The 26,131-nt window shown below is 35.3% G+C and overlaps 1 protein-coding gene across 1 annotated transcript in view; it reads left to right on the forward strand.

Moving 5' to 3' along the window:
* Positions 1–26,131, forward strand: part of LOC134857803 (uncharacterized) — a 236,245-nt gene that overhangs the window by 101,913 nt on the left and 108,201 nt on the right. Inside the window, exon 5 of the mRNA XM_063873753.1 lies at positions 16,260–16,347. Coding sequence (XP_063729823.1) covers positions 16,260–16,347 — 88 coding nt within the window. The remainder of the gene's footprint in view (positions 1–16,259; positions 16,348–26,131) is intronic.

The raw sequence follows: 26,131 nt of genomic DNA on the forward strand, positions 1-26,131 counted from the left end.
TTAGAAAAAAAATGACTGGTCGCTGTGAAATTAAACGAAGTATTCTATTCTTAGAAAAAACAAATGGCTGGTCGCTGTGAAAATAACCGAAGTGTTGCTTAAAAAAGAATGACTGATTGCTGTGAAAATCACAGAAGCGTTTCTTAAAAAAGAATGACTGGTCGCTGTGAAAATAACGGAAGTATTCCCAAAAAAAGAATGGCTGGTCGATGTAAAATTAATTGAATTCTGTTGAATAAAAGAATGGCTGGTCGCTGTGAATTTTACCGAAATAATTTTAGAAAAAAGATTGGCTGGTCGCTGTGAAACTAACCGAAGTATTCTATTCTTAGAAAAAAAAATGACTAGTTGTTGTGAAATTAACCGAAGTGTTCTTTAAAAGAATAACTGGTCGCTGCGAAAACTATTGAAGTGTTCTTAGAAAACATTGACTGGGAGCTGTAAAACAACAGAAGTATCTTAGAAAAATGAATGGCTGGTCGCTGTGAAATTAACCGAAGTAACTTTAGAAAAAAAAAACGGCTGGTCGCTGTAAAACTGACCAAATTAGTTTTTTTTAAAAATGACTGTTCGCAGTGAAAAATAAGGAAGCTTTGCTAGAAAAAAGAATGGATGGTCGCTGTAAAAACAACTGAAGTGTTCTTAGGAAAAAAAAGACTGGTCGCTATGAAATTAAAAGAAGTATTCTAATCTTAGAAAAAAAAATGGCTGGTCGCTGTGAAATGAACCGAAGTCTTTTTTAAAAAGAATGGCTGGTCGCGGTGAAATTAAACGAGGTAATTTAAAAAAAAAAATGATTGGTCGCTGCGAAAATAACCGAAGTTTTCCTAGAAAAAAGAATGGCTTGTCGCTGTAAAAACAACTGAATTGTTCTTACAAAAAAAGGCTGGTCGCTGTGAAATTAAACGGAGTATTCTATTCTTAGAAAAAAAAATAACTAGTTGCTGTGGAATCAACCGAAGTGTTCTAGGCGCTGTAAAATTAACAAAAATTTTTTTTTAAAAACGAATGGCTGGTCGCTGTGAAAATAACCGAAGTATCTCTAAAAAATAAATGGCTGGTCGCTGTGATTTTAACCGAAATATTCTTAGGAAAATGATTGGCTGGTCGCTGTGAAACTAACCGAAGTGTTTCTTTAAAAAAATGACTGGTCGATTAACAGAAAAATTCCAAGAAAAAAGAATGGCTGAGCGATGTATGAACAACTAAAGTGTTCATAGAAAAAAAAATGGCTGGTCGCTGTGAAATTAAACGAAGTATTCTATTCTTAGAAAAAAGAATGGCTCATCGCTGAAAAATCAACCGAAGTAATCTTAGAAACAAGATTGACTGGTCGCTGTGAAATTAACCGAAAAGTTTTTTAAATGAAAGACGGGGCGCTAGAAAAAATTAACCGAAATACTTTAAGAAAAAAATGACTGTTCGCGTTGAAAACAACCGAAGTAATCTTAGAAAAAAAGAATGACTGGACGCTGTGAAAATAACAGAAGTATTCCTAGAAAAAAGAATGGCTGGTCGATGTAAAATTAACTAAAGTGTTCTGAGAAAAAAATGGCTGGTCGCTGGGAAATTCAATGAAGAATTATATTCTTAGGAAAAAAATGGCTAATCGCTGTGCAACCAACAGGTTTTTTTAAATAACTGGGCGCTTGAAAATTAACCGAGCTACTTTAAGAAAAAGAACGGCTGATCGCTGTGAAATTAACCGAAGTATTCTTAGAAGGAAGCATGACTGGTCGCTAAAAAATTAACTGAAGTAGCTTAGGAAAAACAATGACTGCTCGCTGTGAAAACAACCGAAGTAATCTTAGAAAGAAGAATGTTTGGTTTTTGTAAAACTAACCGAAAAATCTTTAAAATAAGAATGGCTGGTCGCTGTGAAAATAGCCGAAGTATTCCTAGAAAAATGAATGGCTCTCGCTGTAAAAACAACTGAAGTGTTCTTAGAAAAAAATATCTGGTGATTGTGAAATTAAACTAAAAATTTTACTCTTAGAAAAGAATGGCTGGTCGCTGTGGAATCAACCGAAGAAATTTAAAAAAAATGACTGGACCCTGTAAAATTAGCCGAAATGATTTTAAAGAAAAATGGCTGGTCGCTGTGAAAACAACAGGAGTATTTTAGAAAGAAGAATGACTGGTCGCTGTAAAATTAACCGAAGTGTCTTGGTGAAAAAATGGCTGGTCGCTGTGAAACTATGGTGACCTTCCTAGTGTTGTTGTAATTTGTGAATTATATGATAAGGGAAATAACTTTACATCTGTTGACCATTCAGTGTATCGCGTATAGTTTCCATGAATGACACATCTGAGATATTCTTGTTCATACATTCGACTAATCCATTTGTCCAAGATGCATGAGATGTACGTTGTTTGTGTTTAATTATTTAAGTGGCAAAAGGTGATTATTTCGTTATTAATAATTTCAGTGCCATTGTCTATGACTAGTATTTCGGGTAATCCGGATTTCGCTATCCAGTAATCGTAGAGTGTTGTATATGCGTAGTAAGCATTACAATGGGGTACTGGGTTAAAATGTGAAAACGCATCAACAATTACCATTATATATGAGTCTCCTTCTGAGAATGATGAAGTTGGCCCATTTGTGTCAAATGATATTGTGTGATTAAAATAGAGACTTTGTCCTGTAAAACCTTGTTTTTCTGCAATTTTTTCTTGATTTGGGTATAGGGTTTTTTTAATTGGCATATTATACAATCATTGTTTAATACTTTGATCTAATTTGGTGCATTGGGGAAATAAAAACTTTTTATAAATTTAGAGTATGTCTTTTCTGATCCTGAATGTCCTTAAGTGTGGAGAGTATGTGAAGTATTGAATGCTAATAACATCTTGTTTAAGGGTAGACATGTTACTTTGAAATCAGGTGTTTGATATTCGAAAATATCTGTGTTTTCATTTATTGTAGTGTTATTGATTTTTCTGAAGTATCCAAGGAGTGTTTCGTTTCCTAACATTGTGGTATCAGCTTTGGTTGGCTTAGTTTTGTATTTGTGCCATGATTTAGCTGTCTGATGACGGGGTCAAGGTTTTGGTATTTTTGTAACAATTCCAGTGTGATTTTTTCTGTTGCTGGTAGGAAAATGTTTTCTACTTCTAGTTTTGATAGGGGTATGGTGTCAAGCGGGTCATGTAGATTAAAAATTTGATTTATCGTGTATTTTAAATCCTTTGGTAACGGTCCTGATAAATTTATGATATCAGTTAGGTTTTCCTTTTCCATTAAAGGGAATGTGTCCTTCCTATGTGGTTGTTGTTTAATTCGTTTTTGTTGAGTAATATTTTTGATCCAAGGTGAATATGGAATCTTTTTGAATGTAGTTTCCACTGCATATTTAAATTGTAATCGTGGTGAAGTTTCATCTTTAGCGATATAAAATTTTATATTTTGTGGTATTTTAACTGTTGTTTTTCTTGTTAGTAGTTCAGGTGGTGTATTTCTACTAAGAGTGTCAGGTAAAGCAAGGTTTTTTCCTGCTGTCCATACTATGTGTACGTTTGGAAATTTCATTAGGTTTAGTTGAAATCTATAAACTGAATCTTTTCCAGCCTGATTGTATATCAATAGGTAAAACTAAAAAGCATTTTTGATCTGCGCCATCAAGTGTTGTTTGTATTAACGCCGTGCGTCTATGTATTCAATTTTGGTGAAGTGGTGTATTTTTGGGTTCAGGTCCTATATTCAAAATTATATTTACTGTGAGTGCATTTAAATAATCTTCTACAGAATATTCAGGGTCTGTACCTGTGAATACCATCAATGGTTTATTTGATGTTATTAGTGATCCACCCATTAGGTATGGATTCATAGTCATTTGGAGTGATTCTGCGGCATTTGGCATTTTTGAAAAGTTTGCAAGTTGACCTGTTTGTGATTTCATGTTGTTGTAAATAATAAGTGGTGGGATTTCATTTTGCATTAGTGTTAGTTGATAATAATCTGTGTTAACTGGGTTTTGTATCTGTATTGTTTGATAGGGTTGTGTACTAGTTGGGTTTTGCGCTTGCAAGGGTTGGTGAGTTTGTGTACTAGCTAAGTTTTGAAGGTAAAAGTTTGTATTTTGAGATGCTAGACTTGGTCGAGGTTGTTGTACACGGTAATCCTGCGTATATGGTGCAAAAAGATCTGGTTGATAGTGGTCATCATCATCTGATGATAAATAGTTAGGTGTATAATAGGGTGTTTTATTTTGGTTTTGTTGTTTATTGTTTTTATTTTGTTGAAAAAATGGATAGTTTTCACTTTGGTCTTGTGAAATTCGAGGATAATTATGAAATTTTACTAAATTTGTAGTTAGATGTTGTGAAAATAAATGATTTTGATTATTTGGGCGAAAGGATTTAGACGTTTGTGGTCTATTTACATATTTATAATTGTGTTCTGCAAAGTTGTTTCTAGTGAATGTTCTTTGTTTTTGTATCGGTTTCATCATTGGTCTAATTGGTTGATAGCTCACGTGTGCGTATCTTGGTTTAAAAAAAGAATGGCTGGTTGCTGTGAAATACACCAAAATATTCTTAGAAAGAAGAATGACTGGTCGCTAAAAAATTAACCGAAGCATCTTAGAAAAAAGAATGGCTGGTCAATTTGAAATTAACCGAAGTATTGTTAAAAAAAATGACTGGTCGCTGTGAAAACAATTGAAGTGTTCTAAGAAAAAAAATAGCTGGTCGCTATGAAATTAAAAGAAGTATTCTATTCTTAGAAAAAAAATGGCTGGTCGCGATGAAATTAATCGAAACATATAATTTTAAAGTGACTGGGCGCTGTAAAATTAACCGAAGTATTTTTAAAAAAAGAATAACTGGTCGCTGTGAAAACAACCGAAGTATTCTCAGAAAGAAGAATGACTGGTCGCTGTAAAATAAACTGAAGAATCCTAAAAAATGAATGGCTGGTCGCTGTGAAAATAACCGAAGTATTTAGAAAAATGACTGGTCGCTGTGAAAATAACAGAAGTATTCCTAGAAAAAAAGACTGGTCGCTGTGAAATTAACCAAACTGTTTTTTAAAAAAAAATGACTGGGCGCTGTAAAATTAACTAAAGTATCTTGGAAAAAAGAATGGCTGGTCGCTGTGAAATTGACCGAAGTCTTTTTAGAAAAAAAATGACTGGGCGCTGTAAAAGTAACTGAAGTATCTTAGAAAAAAAGAATGGCTGGTCGCTGTGAAATTAACCGAAGTTTTCTTTGAAAAAAAGGCTGGTCGCTGTGAAACTAACCGAAGTATTTTTAAAAAAGAATGAATGGTCGCTGTGAAAATAGTCGAAGTATTCCTAGAAAAATGAATGGTTCTCGCTGTAAAAGCAACTGAAGTGTTCTTAGAAAACAATGGCTGGTGATTGTGAAATTAAACGAAAAATTTTACTCTTAGAAAAGAATGGGTGAACGCTGTGGAATCAACCGAAGAAATTTAAAAAAAATGACTGGACCCTGTAAAATTAGCCGAAACATTTTTAAAAAAAGAATGGCTGTTCGCTGTGAAAACAACAGGAGTATTTTAGAGAGAAGAATGACTGGTCGCTGTGAAATTAACCGAAGTGTCTTAGAAAAAAAATGGCTGGTCGCTGTGAAACTATGGTGACCTTCCTAGTGTTGTTGTAATTTGTGAATTATATGATAAGGGAAATAACTTTACATCTGTTGACCATTCAGTGTATCGCGTATCATTTCCATGAATGATACATCTGAGATATTCTTGTAATGAACGGTTCATACATTCGACTAATCCATTTGTCCAAGATGCATGAGATGTACGTGGTTTGTGTTTAATTATTTAAGTGGCAAAAGGTGATTATTTCGTTATTAATAAATTCAGTGCCATTGTCTGTGACTAGTATTTCGGGTAATCCGAATTTAGCTATCCAATAATCGTAGAGGGTTGTATATGCGTAGTAAGCATTACAATGGGGTACTGGGTTAAGTGCTACATAGTGTAAAAATGCATCAACAATTACCATTATATATGAGTCTCCTTCTGAGGATGGTGAAATTGGCCCTTTTGTGTCAAATGATACTCTGTGATTAAAATAGAGACTTTGTCCTTCAAAATCTTGTTTTTCTGCGATTTGTTTTTGATTTGGGTATAGGGTTTATTTAATTGGCAAATTATACAATCATTGCTTAATACTTTGACCCAAATTGGTGCATTGGGGAAAAAAAACTTTTTATAACTTTAGAGTATGTCTTTTCTGATCCTGAATGTCCTTTAGTGTGGAGAGTACGTGAAGTATTGAAGGCTATTAACATCATATTTAAGGGTAGACACGTTTCTTTGAAATCAGGTGTTTGATATACGAAAATATCTGTGTTTCATTTATAGTAGTGTTATTGAATTTTCTGAAGTATCAAATGAGTGTTTTGTTTCCTAAGATTGTGGTATCAGCTTTGGTTGACTGAGTTTTGTATTTGTGCCATGACTTTAGCTGTCTGATGACGGGGTCAAGGTTTTGGTGTTTTTGTAAGAATTCCAGTGTGATTTTTTCTGTTGCTGGTAGGAAAATGTTTTCTTTTTCTATTTTTGATAGGGGTATGGTGTCAAGTGGGTCATGTAGATTAAAAACTTGATTCATCGTGTATTTTGAATCCTTTAGTAACTGTCCTGATAAATTTATGATATCAGTTAGGTTTTCCTTTTCCGTAGTTTCCACTGCATATTTAAATTCTAATCGTGGTGAAGTTTCATCTTTAGCAACATAAAATTTTATATTTTGTGGTATTTTAACTGTTGTTTTTCCTGTTAGTAGTTCAGGTGGTGTATTTCTACTAAAAGTGTCAGGTAGAGCAAGGTTTTTTCCTGCTGTCCATACTAAGTGTACGTTTGGAAATTTTATTAGGATTAGTTGAAATCTATAAACTCTATGGTTTGGATTTGATTTTTGCGTAAAAAGAAATATGATAGGTTTGTGGTCTGTAAATAAAACTGTTGGATGTTTTGATCCAAGTATCAAAAATTCATATTCTGTTAGAGTATGTATGATTGCTGTGCATTCTCTCATAAGAGTAGAGAGTCGTAATTCAGCTTGTGTAAATAGGCAAAAATTTGCTGCTATAATATTCATTTTATTTGTTCCATTGTGCGATTGTAATAATGCTGCACCGATGCCAAAATTTGAAGCATCGCACATTGCATAACATGGTTGATGAGGATCTGGAATTGTGTTTGAAATTTGTTCAGTGAGAATTTTTTTGATTTCTTCAAATCGTGTTTGATGTTCTGTTGTCCATTCAAAAGTATTTTGTTGTCTAGAAATATTATAGAATGGTCTTAAGTATAATTTTCCTTTATGTACGTATTTACTTAAGAAATTTAACATACCAAGGAATTCTTGGATTTTCTTTTAATTTGTAAGTGGTTGGAGTTTTTGAGTTGCATCAATTCGTGGTTTCAGTGGGGTTATAGTGTCTATTTCTATGATGTGTCCAACAAATTTTACGCATGTTAAGAAAAAATGTGATTCATCTGGGGCTGCTTTCAAGTTTTCGTTCTCTTAAATTTGATGATATTTTTCTAGAACTATGGACATTTCATCTTTTGTTTGCGATTGCATAAAGACATCGTCTAAGTATGTGATTGCATTTTTATTGGGTATGATTGGTCTAAAAATTTTGCTCATGAATGCTGAGAAAGCTGCTGGTCCTATGGATATTCCATAGAATAATCTATTAAATTTGTATTGTTGATTTCCAATAACGAATTGTGTTAATCGTCGTGATTGTTCATCTAGTGGCATTTGGTTATATGCCTGATTCATATCTGCGGTTGTGAAGTATTTACCGTTTATCTTTGTTAAAATTACTTGAATTGGTTCTATTGGCCAATTACAATTAGATTCATCAATAAGTGAACTGAGGTATCTAGCATCTAAAACTTTTTTAGTGTTTCTCCTTTAGCGAGAATAATAACAAGGTGTATAAAGGTGTTTAATTTTGGTAGTTCTTCTTTATTTACTGGAGATATGATTTCGTATTGTTCTAGAATGTCAAGTAATCTATTGACTTGGTCATGTAAGTGAATTGGTACTTTGCTTGCTGTTTGTTTTTTGAAAACTGCGCCATGTTTCAAGGGTAAATGTAGTGGTCAATATATTTTTTCAACGTCAAATTTAGATGTTGCATAAACTGTTGGATATCTTAACAGTAAATCGGCTAATTTTTCAAATTCATGAGTGTTGAAAATTGAACATTGTCAAGAATTTTTGTTGTTGTTCTGTATAGTGTGATATTTTGAATGTTGGTTTCAAATAAGGTGTTTTCCTGAAATAGTCTGTGTTCCTTTTTTCATTGCTTATTATATTATTTATTGATATATCTTCATCGAGAATTGTTGGTTGACATATGTCTAGAAGTTGAAATATATTATTTACTCTGTATGCTACTTCTTTTGTTTGGGAAGTTGTTGCATTGGTTTCACAATATCCTAGGAGTCCTAAAGGTAGGGTGATTTTGTATGGTGAATTATTATAAACATGTAGGGAAATAATATCGGAGTTTGAGTTTTTCATGTTTTTTGTGGATAAAATTGTTACTCTAAAAAATTTGTGAATTGGTCTAAATTCAAAGTCAGACATATCGAGATGTTGTCTGTTTTGACTTTTGACGTATTGGTGAATTTGTTTAATCGGAAATTCGTAAATGTATCCTGAGAGTGGTTTAAGATGTTTTCTTTCTTTATTATAGATAGGGTAAAGTTTTGAAAAAAAATGGTGGTTGTTTGATCATTCTTTGGAAGAATGTTAAAGCAGTGTTTTCCATTCTTGTATATTTATCTTCTACATTAGTTTTGCTGTCTAGTATTTTAAAAGTTGGTATGTATTTTGTGATGAATGGGATTCCAATAATTTTGTGAATTATATCTGTGCTATGGAATGTTTGTTTAAATGGTTTACTTAGGAGTTTGTTTTGTTCCATTGTTTTAATGGGAACGAGGAAAAGTTGAATTTTTCCATAATTTGTTAAGGTTGAGCCTGGTGCTGTTGCTAGTCTACTGGCTGTTTTTACAGGTGTTAATTTCGGCTGTAAATTTTGATTTCATTCCAAGTTGGAAATTTAATGATATTCGATTCTGCTCCAGAGTCTATTAAAAAATCTATTTCAAGGTCTGGTGATTGGAATTCTTTACTTTTTGGACTTTCTAAAAGAAAGGTGATTGTCCAAAATTTTTCTTTTGGTGGTTTTTTTGGTATAAGTTGGTAAATGTGATTTGTACTAGAACATGGTGTTTGTTGTTTTTCAGGTTCGTGTAATGTCGTTACATTATTTACTATTTGCTTGTTTGGTATATTTCTACTTCTAGGTCTAGTGTGATGGTCTAAAAGTAATTCCAACTGATTTTCGTAGATATGTGAATGAAAAGGTTGTTCGTATGTAACTGTTTCATAATCATTTTCAACTTTTATTATGTTGATTAAAATTGTGTTTTCTGTATCACTTTCACTGTCTGTAGATTCACAATTGACGTGGTTTAATTGTAATTCAGTAGTTTCTGTGTTATCGATACCAGGGGGGTCTGAATTTTTTTTTCCAGTTGTTTGTACTTGATTTACTTGTCTCTGATGTATTGGTCTATTACTTCTATACTTGTTTTGAGAATCTGGACAACGTGTGTTATTTCTTTTAGGTGATTGAGTGTTGTTTCTTTGTCTATTGTTATAGTTTGAATTCCTACTTTGTAAATTTTCTCGTAATCTGGTTTAATAATTGTTATAATAAGATCTTTGTTGATTTGATCTGTTGTTTGAATTATCTCGTCATCGGTTATTATATAGTTGATTTCGATTATTCGAATAGCTTTTGTTTCTATTGTTGGAATAACTTCTATGTCTATTTTACGATAAGTTTCTTGATCTGTCATTTGAATAGTGTCTATTCCTAGAATGTGAATGGGAACTGGTATCAAACGAATAGTTCGGTCTATTTGAGTTTGATCGTGAATAATTATTTCGATTTTGAATATTTCGACTGTATGATCGAATATGTCTGTTTTGTGAGGAATTTCGTGAATTTCTTTGATCTGGTGATCTGCCTCTGTAGTTAGAGTTATAATGTGACTAATTTCTTTAATAATTTGAGTTATTAGGAAGTGGTTTTCCGGAGCTATTTTTACTGTGAATATTTTTATTTGGTAGGTTTGGAGCTTTTTTCATGTATTGCTAAAAAGATTTGTTTGGTTTGGTTCTTTGTACTTTTGTGGTTCATTCTGATTGTCTTGTTGTTTTTGTCTGCATTCAGAAATGCTATGTCCGTATCTTCGACAAAAGTTACACCATTTTTGAATGATGATTTACCTTAAAAAATTCAATTTTTTTCATATATATATTCAAAATTTCGGTGATTTTTTTGGATGAATCTGTTTCTGAGTTATGTATATTATTTATTTGTGTTGTTATTGTTTGAATATTATTAACAATTTGTAATTTGAGATTTTCTATTTCTTCTAGTTTCATAGTGATTTCTGCTTGTTCTAGTTTATCTACTAGTTTTCTAAAATCTAAATCTGGCTCTCGAATTGAGGAGGGATGTGATGCTCTCTTTTTGATTGGTATTTTTCGTAATTGAGTTGTTAGAGTCATCATTAAAATTTCTGTCCTTTTGTGTTTTTATAATCATTAGTGTTTAGTGAGTATGCTTTTTGTACTAGTGTTTCGATCCTTACTGCTAGTTGTTTGATCGTTTCGTTTGGTAGTCTACGAATTTCATTGCATAAAAATCTTTGATGTTGTTTGTTCCTTTCTGAATCAAACATTTTTGAAAATTCTTGTGTGAATCTTTTCCAGCCTGATTTTATATCAATAGGAAAAACTAAAAAGCATTTTTGAGCTGCGCCATCAAGTGTTGTTTGTATTAACGCCGTGCGTCTATGTATCCAATTTTGGTGAAGTGGTGTCTTTTTGGGTTCAGGTCCTATATTCAAAATTAAATTTAATGTGAGTGCATTTAAATAATCTTCTACAGATTATTCAGGGTCTGTACCGGTGAATACCATCAATGGTTTATTTGATGTTATTGGTGATCCACCCATTAGGTATGGATTCATAGTCATTTGGAGTGATTCTGCGGTATTTGGCATTTGTGAAAAGTTTGCAAGTTGACCTTTTTGTGATTTCATGTTGTTGTATGATCTTGTGAAATTCGAGGATAATTATGAAATTTTACTGATATTGTTGTTGGATGTTGGAAGTTTTGTTTTTGTGAAAATAAATAATTTTGATTATTTGGGCGAAAGGGTTTAGACGTTTGTGGTCTATTTACATAGTTATAATTGTGTTCTGCAAATTTGTTTCTAGTGAATGTTCTTTGTTTTTGTATCGGTTTCATCATTGGTCTAAATGGTTGATAGCTCACGTGTGCGTATCTTGGTTCAATGGTGTGTTTAACCGTAGATTGTAGTGTTACTTGTGGTAAAATTGGGTTTTTTGGTCTTGGAGTTGTAAGGTTTGGATGTATTGATGAAAAACTTTGTTGTGCTGTTGTTACTATTGTGGTAACTACTTCTTCATTTGTGAGATGTGATGAAGCTTGAATATCTTGTTGTGTGAGATTTCTAGTTCCCTTTAGATTTTCTTGTTGTATGACAGTTGAATTTAGGGTATTATTTTGTGTTCTATCGGGTAGAAATGAATTATAGTTTAAAGGTGTCGAATCAGTTGTGAGTGGGTATATCTTAATATAATCTTTGTGTATAGTTGTTGTGCTAATGGCTTGACTTGAAATATCTGTTGGTATGTTTATGATTAATGGATGAGACCATTCAGAGTGCCAAACATAATCTGAATCTTCTGCTAATGCTGTATCATTGATTGTTGAATTTTGGAGTCTGAAATTTTTTCTTGATTGAGAAATTAAATCAATTTTATGTGTGAAATAATCAATGATAAACCATGCTAAGATTTTTTGTAAATCGAGTTAATCTTTTTAAACTTTCACGAATTTTGTTTAAACTTTCACGAATTGTGTTTAAATATTCAGAAAATAAGGCAATTTCATGTCTTACAGTTGTATGTTTTGATGTTTGAACTGGTAAAGTTCCTTGGGATTCTGGTTTTTCTAGTATAGATAGATTGCTATAAATTGTCTGAAATACTTCCTTAGTAAATATTGAATTTGCTCTTTGTGAATTTTGGTGTTGTATATTTTTTATGTATTCTGTGAATACTCTTGAAAATTCTATATCTACGTCGTCTGTTTGAAGTAGATATCGACCATGAAACTTAGTTGGTGTTTGTTTTTCTATGGTATAGATTCCGTACTGTTGTGTCAGGTTAAATACTCCTTTGAGGTAGTGATCGATAACTTGTCTTTTGGTTTTTACTTCTGGAAATTCTGCTGTACATGGAATGGACTAACTCTTCTTTCAAACAAATTTGCTATTAGATTTTGACAAATTTGTGTTTGTTCTCTATTATCAGTGAGTGAATTGGTTAAAAATGGGGAGATGGAGTTTTCATCTTCACTTTCTTCATTTTGACTCATTTTTGTGCTTTATTTCTGTCAAATTATAATTTTCAATTTGTTTTATTGGTTGATTCCATTTGTATAGACGTACTGGTTTTTTTGTATGTGTTTTTTATTCTGCGTTTTCCTTGTATTGATGATTGAGATGTGGCTTCTGAGTCAGAAAAATATAGTGTATCAATATTCTGATAGTTTTTATTTACGGAGTCTTTTGATCTGTAAAGTTCTTCTGAATGATTTGTTTCCGATTCGGAGAATGCGCTTCTTTGTTTTGAAAATCTTCTTCGTGTAATCTGTCTTTGTTTGCTTAAAATTTTTCTTTTGATTGTCGGTCGTTTTGTTCTAATATATCCTATTGACTGTGTGTGTGGAGTGATTACGAGGTCTTCTTTTTCGTTGTTTATTTCACAATTGTGTAGTATGATTATTTGTTTATTCCCTAAATTGTCTAATGACATAAGTCTTAGGATGACGGATGCAATATTTGGATTAGTGACTTTTAATGCTTAAACTGTTGGTTCTTACGTTTTCCTTGTATTGATGATTGAGATGTGGCTTCTGAGTCAGAAAAATATAGTGTATCAATATTCTGATAGTTTTTATTTACGGAGTCTTTTGATCTGTAAAGTTCTTCTGAATGATTTGTTTCCGATTCGGAGAATGCGCTTCTTTGTTTTGAAAATCTTCTTCGTGTAATCTGTCTTTGTTTGCTTAAAATTTTTATTTTGATTGTCGGTCGTTTTGTTCTAATATATCATATTGACTGTGTGTGTGGAGTGATTACGAGGTCTTCTTTTTCGTTGTTTATTTCACAATTGTGTAGTATGATTATTTGTTTATTTCCTAAATTGTCTAATGACATAAGTCTTAGGATGACGGATGCAATATTTGGATTAGTGACTTTTAATGCTTAAACTGTTGGTTCTTACAATTTTTGGTTAGCCTAACTTGGGTCATATATTTTAGGGTTGGAGAGAAAAGTATATATCGATTCCTGAGAATGATTGTTACTTTCTCGTGACTAGTCAAAGTTAAGGTGTTAACTTACTTAATCTTACTTAGGGGTAGTGATTGTGTTCAAGGGTTGGAGAATAGTAAATCGATCCACAAGGTTCAGGTATGATTAAGACACAAGTAGTTCGTTATATACTATTTCAAACTTACTAAGTTTAAATATTTTCCTGGGCCAGGTAAGAGGGGGGCGTCAAGTGAAGGATGAAAAACCGAAGTTCTTCACTGTTTTTCTTAATTGGAATGGTTAGTGTGATTTTAAAAATTTCTATTAGTCTTGTGTCTTGAGAAAATGTTGGATAGTGAATCGACGTTTGAGGTCATTAGACACTTTGCCAAATGTGTGGGGGAGAACAAAATTGTTCTTTTCGATCCAAGAATAAGCCTTGATGATCAAAATATAAAATTAGTGAAATTAAATTTAGTTTAAGTAAAAGTGATATAAAGATCCAAGGAACGCCTTGATGATCTGTGAAGTTTGAAAGGTTTAAGTTAAATGGAAATAAGAATTAGGATAGGCCTTTATAAATTCAGTCAAGGTTTATTTAATTTAAAAATTTGTATGTTAGTTTTTGATGATGTTAGTGGGTTTAAGATTTGCTGTTGTCTTTTGGGTGATGAAGCTGAGAGGAAAAAATGATTTGTATTTTACTAACAATTTGTGTGTTTACTAACTAATTTTTGTATTTATTTTCTTTAAACATTTTTTTCTAGATATCTTTTTAAATTTACTGCAGATTTAAGGAAACGACTAGGGATGTTTTTATCAATCGTTATTGTACAATAGTAGGCTTAGCGCCTGTAATTATCGGTGAAGATTTTTCTTCAAGATACTATGTTTGCAAATGAAAATCTACATTCATTGCTAATATAACTCTAAATATAAAAGTTTGTGTTGGCTTTTGCCGTACTACCATGAAATTTATGGGTAAGTTCCGTCGGAGTCGTATATCGTCTCTTGTCCGAGGTCTTTTTCCAATACCGGGTAATTCTCGTATTGTTCGGAATAATGGCTCTATTGAGTCGTAGAGGTATTTCAATTAAATTATTGTCGTGTAACATTTTTGGGAATGTTTTTGTCTAAGTCTAATCTATTTTTGATTAGTTCTGAGCTATTTTGTTCCTTAAGGTCTTATTCGAGACTTATGGTCGCACCAGATGAGTTGGGATGGAGGTCTAACTGATAGAGTAATTTCAGATAAGGTACACTGTCTGCTCGTCACGCTATCTTATTTTCGGCCGGATAGATTCGTGCAACTTCTTAGTCTGAAACCGATCTTAATCTTACTCTTATATCTCTTAGTCTCAATAGATCTAGAGTATACTGGTTTGTTACGAGTCGGTCTCTTGGAGAAAGCAACTAGGTTGTAAGTTAAATTCAAAAAGCTCTGCTGCTGAAATTACAAGTAATTCCAGCACTTACAAATAAGTGGGTTGTTAGTTAGATGAAGTGTGATTGGTTAGTCTTTATTATTTTATAGGGATAAAACATCTAGTTTATAACCTTTAATAATATATAGTTTGGATCAGGTTCCACTACGCCCAATTTTTCACACAAGACGCCATAATTCTCAGAACTGTCCAGTTTTGGATTAATTACTCATTTTTCGGACTTTTGTCGCTTACTATCCTGCCAAATCTGATATCACAAATCATGCGTTGAATCGAAACAACAGGTTGCTGAAAACGTATCTTTATAATTGGATATGATAAAAAAGTTACGGTCTTCAAACAAGTCGAAGTTTTGAAACTTTGACAGTTTTTTTTGCAAACTTTTTGAATCTACGTGAATATACCGTGCTAAGTCTCAGGTTGTAATCATTCGAGAAGCTCGCTTTTGGGAATATTCTCTGCTTAAGTGACCACAACCTGTTCTTGGCAGAAAAAGCTATAGATTTTGGAAATAATTTTGACCATGTTCAAAATTTTTTGAATTCTCTTAAAATTTAATCAATCAAACTTGAAATGAAAAATTCGACTGAAAGAACCACTTGCAATGATGGTTTCTGCAGAAATGGCGGCTTCTTAATTGTTTTGTACGAGAAATTTTATCTTTTTCGGAAAAATGATTTTCTCATTTTTTCTACTCTAACTAAGGTTTTAGGTAAAGTCCAATTTTTGTTTTCCATTTTTAGTGCCTTATCACTATATAAAATTCATTCAATGTCAAACACATGCCCCCAGTTTTAGCTGGGCCCTTAGCTGTTTTTATCGAAAATTTTGGTTCCCCTAGTTTTTTCAACATTTAGAGTTTTTTATATTGTTTTTCAATGTTTGTGTTGTATCGCAAGTGGTGCGAGTTTCCGCTTAGCCTCTGCAAGAATTATGAATGTGGTCGGAACAATCTGCGCGTTTTGCCCAGCAATCGGCTATACTTGTCTTAAAATTGCAATTTATTTACTTTGCGTCAAAGTTCGATTGAATTAGTTTAGGAAACTGACAGAAAAAATAATGAGAAAATAGATAAGATGTGTAGAAACTGATTGCTTTCATCTTGTCATGTTTAAAATTTGTGTCAGATAGTTTAAAAATGGCCCATACCGGGACATTTTTTGAAAATTCCTTTTTGAATTCAAATCAACCCCCCCCCCCAGTTGGAATTTGAAATGCTACCAAATTTGACCCCCTACGAGCGTTCGTTGAAGTACCTAAATTTATGCAAAAACTTTCAATCTAATCTATAGCTTCTTACATTCACGTCATAGTTTCTTACATTCACGGTTGGATTGTTCAATGAGCTAAAGTACATCTTTTTCCGTTTTCTGTTGATTTAGACATTGGTCAGATGGCACTGGAGAACGAGGGGATCGACAACTCTGCTCTGGTCCTCTACAACATGGAAGAGGCACTCTATCTGCTACCGTAGGAGACATTGTTGTTACTTTCATGTACTTTTTTTTATCCCGACCACATCCAGAGACTGGAAAGAACCATGGAAGAAATGAGTATTTTAATCACAATTATTACGACACCAAAGAACAGTCGTTGGCGGCCAAAGATATTGCCACTAAAAGACAGAAAAACAGTTCCAAAATGTAATCGACCCGGTCCAGCTATGTTTCAGCCGGCGTGACTAATTTGTGTGCACTGATTATTTCGATTTTTTAGATCGAAACTTTTTTTCTGAGTTACTCAAAAAATGTGTCAGATTCCACAAAAAGTATCATAATCTGACCTGTTTGCTGCTAAAATGCCGCGCATTAGTAGAAAACTGAAAAACTGCGCGTTAGTTATTCCAAATTGAAACCAAGGATAGCCGGTTACTGTGCAAGTAGCACAGAATGTTCCGACCACGGTCTTAGAAAAATACAGTAAAAAGATCTGAACGAAAAAAAAACAAAGGCAAATTGGACAGTCTTACAACAAAAAGCCATTCGAAAAACAGCTTTTGAATAAAATTGACGAGAAAAACGAAAAAAAAATTGAAGAAAACAATTTAAAAAAAATTAGTAAAATTTTTTCAAAACTTTTTGCAGAAATTTATGGCACTTTTAACCTTTATATACCAAATGGGGATAAAAAAATTCCAAAAACTTCTTTTGTATGAGTAAAATTAAGTTTTTGCGGCTTAAAGTAAGCTTAAATAAGCTATTGTAAGCCTACACGCTCACACTATATTAGTTCTAAATTAGACCAAAAATCAAAAATTTCAAACCGATTTTTCTCGACACTGTGAAAATTTTTTTGAAATTTCAAAATGACGTTTGAATCAAAATTGAAAGGGTTTTATTATGATTATACCACTAGACCTATTCCATTAATTATTTGTGTTACCTGATTTTGCGTGAAAAACAAAAACTAAACAAAAAAAACTAAACCACCCCAAAACAAAATTCCTCCCCATTTTTCAAATGGTTGGAACAATTACCCTCGTACCTCTCCTAAAGTTGGTCACAAGTGAATTAACTTTTCAAATTTGAGCTCAAGTAAACGATATTTTCAAGCTGTTAAAAAAAGAATGCAAGTTAAAAGCCGAATTTTGGTGTAGTATTGAACTATTTGAGCTTAATTATTCCAATGCATTGGTCTATGTTTTAATAGCTTTCAATTTCAAAAGTTGCTCAAATTCATTATAAAGATAACCTCCATACCAAAAGTGCACGTCATAAAACTAAATAAATATTACCATATTATAGAACTAATATGGTAATATTTATTTAGTTTTATGACGTGCACTTTTGGTATGGAGGTTATCTTTATAATGAATTTGAGCAACTTGAGCAATTAGACCAATAGTCTAAGATTTCAAACCGATTTTTCTCGACACTGTGAAAAAAAATTTTGAAATTTTAAAATGACGTATGAATCAAAGTTGAAAGGGCTTTATTATGATTATACCACTAGACCTATTCCTTTAATTATTTTTGGTACCTGATTTTGCGTGGAAAACAAAAACAAAAACAAAAAAACTGAAACACCCCAAAACAAAATTCCTCCCCATTTTTCAAATGGTCGGAACAGTTACCCTCGTAACTCTCCTAAAATTGGTCACAATTGAAATAACTTTTCCAATTTGAGCTCAAGTAAACGATATTTTCCAGATGTTAAAAAGAATGCAAGTTAAAAGGCGAATTTTGCTGTAGTATTGAACCATTTGAGCTTAATTATTCCAATGCAGCTATTTCAAAAGTTGCTCAAATTTTTTATGAAGTTACCCTACATACCAAAAATGCACGTCAAAGAACTACATAAATTGAGTTAATGAAAAAAATATTTATCAAACAGTTTTTAAAATGTTCTCATATGATAAAAATAGGTTAAAAGGAAATAAAGACGCAGGTAAATGAAACTTTTGAATATCACTGAGTGTTATCAGAAAATTGTATATTTTTGCTTATGGCTATAAAGCCTCAACTTACAAATTCCAATAGTTGAAAAACAAAGCGTGTTATTTAGAGCGAAAAAAATTTTATTGACCAGTCTGAAAACCAGCAAATTCAGATTTCACACAAAACACGTTTGTCTTCATTTTTTCTTTTTTCTTGATTATATTGTAGAGAAACTGTAGAAAACCGACTGTGATGCCATTTTAAAGTCATGCAGTACGTGTCGATTTCAAAATACTCCTACTAGGTGTCGATAAAAATGGATCTCTGATTGTATGTCGAAGAATTAGCCATTGCTAGTAGAAAATTGCATATAATCTGTTTTTATAGTTCATTATAGTACTTTTATAATAAAAAAATTAAGATATTTTTGTCTCAACACTCCTTTAAAATTGATTATGCAACCCATGATTTTCCCTAAAACAAATTAAAATTGAAAATTGTTATCAAAAACATTGGAATATAAATTGCCTGGTGAAAATTCTGTTTTGTTCAAAAAAATTCAAAATGCTCTTTGAACAATGAAGCTCTTTTTCAAAAAAAAACTTGATTGAAATTTGTTTATGAAAACTGTAAACTGTGGGATAAAAAAACTTTCAATTGCATAGTGATCCGGCAAAAGCGACCTGTGCTCTGTTCTGGTCGTTTAAAACTGCTGTCGTGCAAATAATTTTATTAAATCGGAAACGGCATAATCCTAACTTTAAATAACGAGAAGTTGTCAATCAAGGTCGGCCAAGGCCGTTTTATGAACTAGTTTAAAGAGCTAAATAAAACAGAAAAGTTTTTTTTTTGCGGGCTCGAAACTGCGCCGAATATGCCGGGACGCATTGTGTATACGCTTGGCTACTGTTCCTGTATGCAACTATAGTTCGAAATTGTTCTTTATGCAACGATAGTTCCAACTTGTACTTGCTCAGCAACATTCTTGCCCCCGAGGAGGCGAGAACCGCAGCAAACGGAGCGAGCGACGTTATCGTTGCCGTTGTGTAAAGCAGTAACTCGACCTAGAGGGTAATGCCCATGAGGGCTGCTGGGATCGACATTCCAGACGAGATCACTAGTTCGTAAAACGCGGCTCAAATCGGTATGCCACTTTTTGCGCTTGTTCAAGCAAGGGACATAATCCTTCAGCCAACGCTGCCAAATAGCATTTGCGTAGGCTTGTGCTCTCACATAGCGCTTTCGGGGGTCGACGGAAAGCTAACAGAGTGCTCACCCAAGAGAAAAAGGTTAGGCGTTAAGGCTTCCAACTCAGTTGAATCGGAACCAACAGGCGATATTGGACGGGCATTTAATGATTGCTCCACTAAACAAAACGTGGGCGCAAACATCTCATCCGTTAACCTGCGAGTTCCATTGACTGCGCAGAAGAAGCGTTTGCAACCGCGCACTAACCTTTCCCATAACCCACCATGGTGCGGCGCGGCGATTTTGTTTCCATTAAATCCCCTCATGAACTAACAATGCGGGAGCCTGTCTGTTCCAACTTTGTACGCAAAGCATAAGTTCTTTTTCAGCTTCAACGAAATTGGTACCGTTGTGTGACCACACAACAACACTTGGCGTACTACAAACCATCTGCAAACCAAAAAAGCTCGTCAAAAGGTTGGAAAGTTTTCTAAGACCGCTCCTAGCAAAAACCAAATTAAGTCACTGGTATTGACAAAAACAGCAAAAGTAGTTTTGAATGGCAAAAAACTCGGCCAATCAGAAAAAGCAGAGATGAGGAAGCTGATTGCGTAAGGTGGGTTAGTAGGGAGGGATCGGCGGCTTTTTAAGTACGGTCCTTATTAAATTAATTATCCCTTTCTCACTCTAAATCTGCGCCCTGGTTTGAAATGAGAAGTGAAATGAGAGTTTAAACAAAACATTTCGTAATAGTGAAGCTAAAGCTCATGCTAAACGTACTTTAAATGAAATGGAAGAAATTATATTCTCTGAAATCTTGCTCTCCATTCCATCCCATTTCACGAAATTTGAATCATAATACTTTCGAGGACAAAAAATACAAAATTTTGATCAACACAGGTGCTTTATCACATTTGACTTGCAGTTCCTGAAAGAAAAAAAAACAAAAAAGTTTAACAAAGCTTCACAATTTTTTCTTCGTACCGAGGTAGCTTCAAAAATCAGAAAAAGGTTTACTTTGAAGTTTACTAATAATGCCCCCCCCCCCAGTTTCTTCCAACAAAGAAAAATTTTACCACATTATTTGAAATATAATTATTTTGACTGAATTCGTATTCAAGCATCTTGAAATCTTTGTCAAAAGTCACTGGAATCAAAAATCAAACCTTAATTTCAATCTTTCAATCCCCATGCGGCAAGAGCTGATGTCCATAGACGGAACAAGTTCGATGTGAACGGGACGGTTAGTCATTCAGGTAACAGAAAAGCCGATCTTCTTTCACTACTGTGGCTAAGAGTCACGTAAAATGGACCAAAATAATCCACACCACAGTTACTCTAAGGCCGATGGCGGTAACCAAGCCGTTCGACAGGGAGGTCTGACATCATAGGATTTAAGGTTTTTGCCTTGCATTGTCTGCAAGCAGAACAACATAGTTAAATTGTACGAAGAGCCGCTCGTAGGCCCAACACTACAAATCCCACATGTACAATGGACCGCAGTTAATCCAAGTGTTGATGGTTGTGGGCAAAGTGGAGATGCCTCGGAAACATTTTCACCAATAACTGACGAGAATCTAAGAGGATGGGATGCCTACTTTCAAAACTTTTTTCGGCTAAGCGTTGAGTCCATCCCGTGGAACGAATGATGCCACTGGGGCTGATAAACTGTGAGTAACCTGCAATGCGACAAGATCTTTTTATGGGTATGCCAGATTGAAGTTGTTTGAACTCAACCGGGAACATTTCGGATTGCGCCAAAATTGACTTTTTTTTCGCAATTACTAATTCGGCCGGATCAGTTACGTGAGAGTTCTGCTCGCGAAGTGCTTGTGGTTCGGCAATGACCTCAACATAAAGCAAACGTATCGCTGCAGTTTCGTAAAACTACTGTACATCTCCGAAACAAATACGGGCTCTGACCGCTTCAAAGTACTCGTGCGAGCATGTGTTGAGTTAACATTGGTGTCGTCCAAAGATTTCTTCGAAAGAGTATTACTAACAACATCCAGATTTGGATTGAAAGGCCACTCATTGCCTAAAAGAAAGCTTGGACCCGCGACCCAACTGTTTTCCGCCGATATTCCGCGTGTCCCAGTGTCTGCGGGGTTATCTCCACTATTTACATGGAACCATTGATCCACAGTGGCGAGTTCTTTTATTTCACAAGCACGGTTTGCGACCAAAGTCCGGAAATATCATTCTGCCCGGAGTATATCATTCTTCAACCTAGAGGCCAGCAAGGCTGCCTGCTTTTCCAGCTTCGGAATGGACGAAGCCTTCATTGGTGCTATCTTTGCTTTACCAAAAACAAACGCAATTTCAGTTTTTTGAGTCTCAATAATCCGGGCACGAAGGAAACCACCGCGCAAAACACATCCTGTGAGCTATCCCCAAACATATGGAGCTCACATTGATCAAATGCATTACTGAAAAAGCACCGGGGAATGAATATTTCTCCTATGACAAACAGACTTGAATACCACTCAATGACTTGCTTTCGGAGCGGTTTGAGTAAGGGATCATCCCATTGTTGCCCAGTTAAGCGCCAAATGTCGTTAAGAAGCAGACGGGTCTACCGTGTAGGGAGCCACCAAACCATTAGGGTCGATATGAAACAATACTGAGAAGAGTTCGTTGCGTAAAAGATGTTTGGAGCTCACGGTTATCTCATCAACTATCAATAAGAAAGTCACTTCCATGGTTCCACTTTAAACATATTACATGAGAAATTGAATGGTCATTACCACACGCATTGTGTTTTTTTTTAATTTTGCAGTTAAATCAATTGAAGGGTTTCAAATTTCTTAGACTGCAGGAAAATTACTAACAACCTTGGTGAGTCAAAATCCTCCCAAGTTATGAAGTTTCACCAGATACTTGCTTGTTCTCATTGCGTCATTGCGGTTTTCGAATGAATCCAAGTGATCATCCAGGTAGAACCTAGTAAGTACTGCTCTTGACGCTTCAGGAAAACTTTCATAGTTATCCCTGGTGGTTTGCTGAAGTACGATCATCGCGCACGTCGGGGAGTCCCGGGCACCGAAAATTTGCCATGTATACTGAAGAACTTCTACATCCGATGTGGTATCCTCGCGCCAAAAGAACTGCAAAGAAATTTGATCACAAGGGGGGTACCCAAACTGGAGGAGCATACCCTCGATGTCCGCGGAGAAGGCAAACTGATATTGGCGGAAACGCATTAACACCGTGAAATTGGCCATGAAATTTCGGCGCGCCATTTAAAATCCGATGAATCTTACCTGGCTTAATTGTGTTGAGGGCAGGATGCTGGGGTAAATACCATTCACGGGCGGAGCGGAGCTGCGGATCGTGCGGTTTAACCGGAATGATATAACCTTTAGCGATGTCCTCTTTTAATGTCTCAGTGTATTTACTCTTTAAACCACTGTCTTTGTCGAGCCGTTTTTCATGCGTCGTGAACTGTGCCAGCACTGAGTAGTAATTATTAGATAAAGAACTGCTATCATCGGCCCATAACACTCCTACCCAATACGGTTCACCATCATGGTATGTTGTTGGTTCAAGAAGGTTATTCGCTCGCTGATCGGCTGCAGAACAAGCATTATCTCGTTTGTATGTGCCATATCACGCTCTATTTTGGCTAAGAAGTTCCACGTCCTCGGCATTGCACTTGAAACATGTTGACAACAGCCCAGACGAAGAAGGGAGAGAGCCACTCAAAACCCATCCCACCAGCATACGAACAGCCATTGTGGTTTTCCTATCTGCATCATGAATATAATCAAGAGGGCGGATGTGCTGATAAAAGTCCTGACCAATAACAATTTCGATGTCCAAAAAATTATACCGAACTGGCTTTATTGGTTCCAGTTGTGGATAATCTTCTTGAATGGCCTGAAAATCAACCTTGTGAGACCCAACATTAATTTCATCCTTTACATATGCGATTACTCTGAAGGTATAATCGGTGTTATATATGTCAGCAGATAGTGCGACTTCGACTAATTCGGTCCAAATAATATCCGTTGAATTAAAACTATTCAGGGTCAAATAAGTTTTTTCCCTGACAAGTTCAGACGGCGAGCCAAGCTTGCGGAAAACCGAGGACGTTATCGGTTTTGGACTTATATGAAACACTTAACTCAGTAACCTGGAGAAGACCTTTAACGTCCTGCACGGATGCGGAACAAGACGACGTTGATTTATCCGCTGGAGTTTTTTGCGGTAGATGACTTGTTGTCTTCCTTTCGAGGATGGAAAATGCGGTCTGCACCATGCAAGAGGATAGTGTGCGTGCTTTTGCACTCAGGTTTAGTGCATTTTCTGGACTTCGGGCAACTACGGAACATGAGGTCCGCTTCGAGACAAGAGAAACAGAGTTTTTTCTCCGCGGAAAACTTTACCCTTTGAGCAGGGTTCTTTTCCTTGAAGACCTTGCATCCCCAAAACGGATTTTTACCAGCGCACTGCGGGCAGGAAGGATATTCAAACTTGTTCGGCTTAGCACTGAATGCAAAAACTCGCGTTGGAGTTTTTGTCTTGACGGGTTCTTCAGTTTTTGATGTACCAGGAAAAGTTTTCATACGCTCATGCGTTTCGGCCTTTTCTTTCAACCACTCTTTGAAATCAAGGAGATTAGGGAAACACCAATTACGCTTGACCGTGAAGGATGAACAAGACTCCTTCATATCTTTGGGCATTTTACTTAAAGCTTGATTCAAGATGACACTTCCTTTCAGATCGTCCTCATATGACACTGATCGAAACATACCAACGAGACTTCAACTAACACAAGCTAAATCAATAATGCTTTCTGAATTGTGCATTTTTACTGGTAGAACGCTGCTAAGATTTTTCGAGGTGGGCGCTCACACGGATTTGATGTTGCCCAAAGTTTCCTTCAAGGACCCTTAGTGCATCCCTGTACATTCGACCTGAATACGCGAAGTCCGCTATTGCCAACTTAGCTTTCCCAATTACCAAAGTTTTGAGCTACGTCATCCAAAAGAGTTGATTGCGAATCAACCGCACATTGAAACTGACCTATCCATTCATGCCATTCCAACAAATTACCATCATTCTCGGAAAATTTCCATTCGGGTAATTGATCCTTCCTGTTCGATGTCAAGACTGCGGCTAAGTCTCGATTGCGAAGGCGGATTGACAAAATTCGGGACAGGTTAGTGTATGCACGTTGCAGCCGGATTCGAAAAATACGGATGATGATCGGACTTGCAGGGAATATCCGACGCAATCGATGATTGCAAGGGCACTTGCTCGTGTGGCGGAGTGAAATAGTAAGTTGCTCCACCGCTGTTGTAGGGAACGTTTCTGATTTTGGAGGGACAAGATATGTTACTGCCTCAAACACGTGGGATGACTCATTCAAAGCTTAAGGATTGCACACTGCGGGGATCGGTGTTGCAGTTGTAGGAAATCGCGATGCATTGTTCGGGTAATAAAACTGACGGAGGTAGGTGGGATGACCTACAGGTAGTACTGCCGAAACAACTGCAGTATGAGGAAGTAAATTTGTATACGAAGCTGATGGAACGTTTTCAGAAGTAGCAGTCGTGGCAGGCTCAGCATTAAACCACTGGTTTGCCTCTGAAAACCGCTGTGGTTGTGTTACATCTTGATTTAGGTTCGACACAAACTCGACGATATTTTGCTGAGTATTTGTGCCGGCAGCAATCTGCTTAAGAGATTTAGGAATCATGGGGGTACTTCAGCCCCATGCATCATCGTAGAAGAAAAGCCACCTAATTGGGCGTTACACAGAGGAACGACATCCTCCGGGCGTTATAGGGAACCGTATTTAATCCAGAAGTGTATGCAGTCGGTTCGGTTACGGTCACTACTGGATTCAAATTCGGCATATTATCCATTCAAGTTTCTGTGCGTTTATCTGCTGTTTCCCTATGAGAGCTTACCGAGTTAGCAAACAGGTCATTGTATTCGGAGTCTTCCTCTTATTCAGCACTAGCTATTTTGGCTTTAACAGTTTTTTTTCTATTCTCCTCGCGGATTTGTACTTCTTCCAACCTTGGCTTGATTTCTAGTAAGCGCAATGATGCTTCTTTTTGTCTCTCGATCTCTTCTGTTTTTAACTTAGCCAACAACAACTTTTTCGCCGTTGACTGGAAGTAATTTAGGTTGTTTTACTCTGATCTGAGAGCCTAGACCAATGTGAACTTCGAAGTTTTTCGGAGCCCTTCGGGGAATCCACTTCCCCTGAAAGCGATGAAACGGACCTTACCTATTCTTCACATCCTACATAGTTCCTAGCTTTCTGAAAAACCTCATCGTGTCTCTTTGTTGCCAGTTCAAGCCACTGTTCCAAGTATTCACAAATCTAATCTCTATTAGTGGTCTTTTCCGCTACTTGACTTATCTCATCATTTTTTAAAAATCCTTTTCCAGGAAAACATTTGCGTTCATGATTAAGTTCTCAACAAGTATTTTTCGTTTTTTGTTCTTTTTGCTTCTGGAATATACATTTATAAACATTGAGGAGCTGAATTTCCAAATTACGCCGAGACTCAAGAAGCTTTTGTGCTGTCTGACCTAATTCTTGATTCATTGTTGGGCTTTTAAAATTAAAGAGCGGGACGTATCAAACCTTGATTCAGTACAAAAAATAAACAAAACCACACTGTAACATATATGCAACAACTTATACCACCACTACAGGGCCAAACTCC

This window comes from Symsagittifera roscoffensis, chromosome 1, assembly GCF_963678635.1.
Source record: "Symsagittifera roscoffensis chromosome 1, txSymRosc1.1, whole genome shotgun sequence".
Taxonomy (NCBI): domain Eukaryota; kingdom Metazoa; phylum Xenacoelomorpha; order Acoela; family Convolutidae; genus Symsagittifera; species Symsagittifera roscoffensis.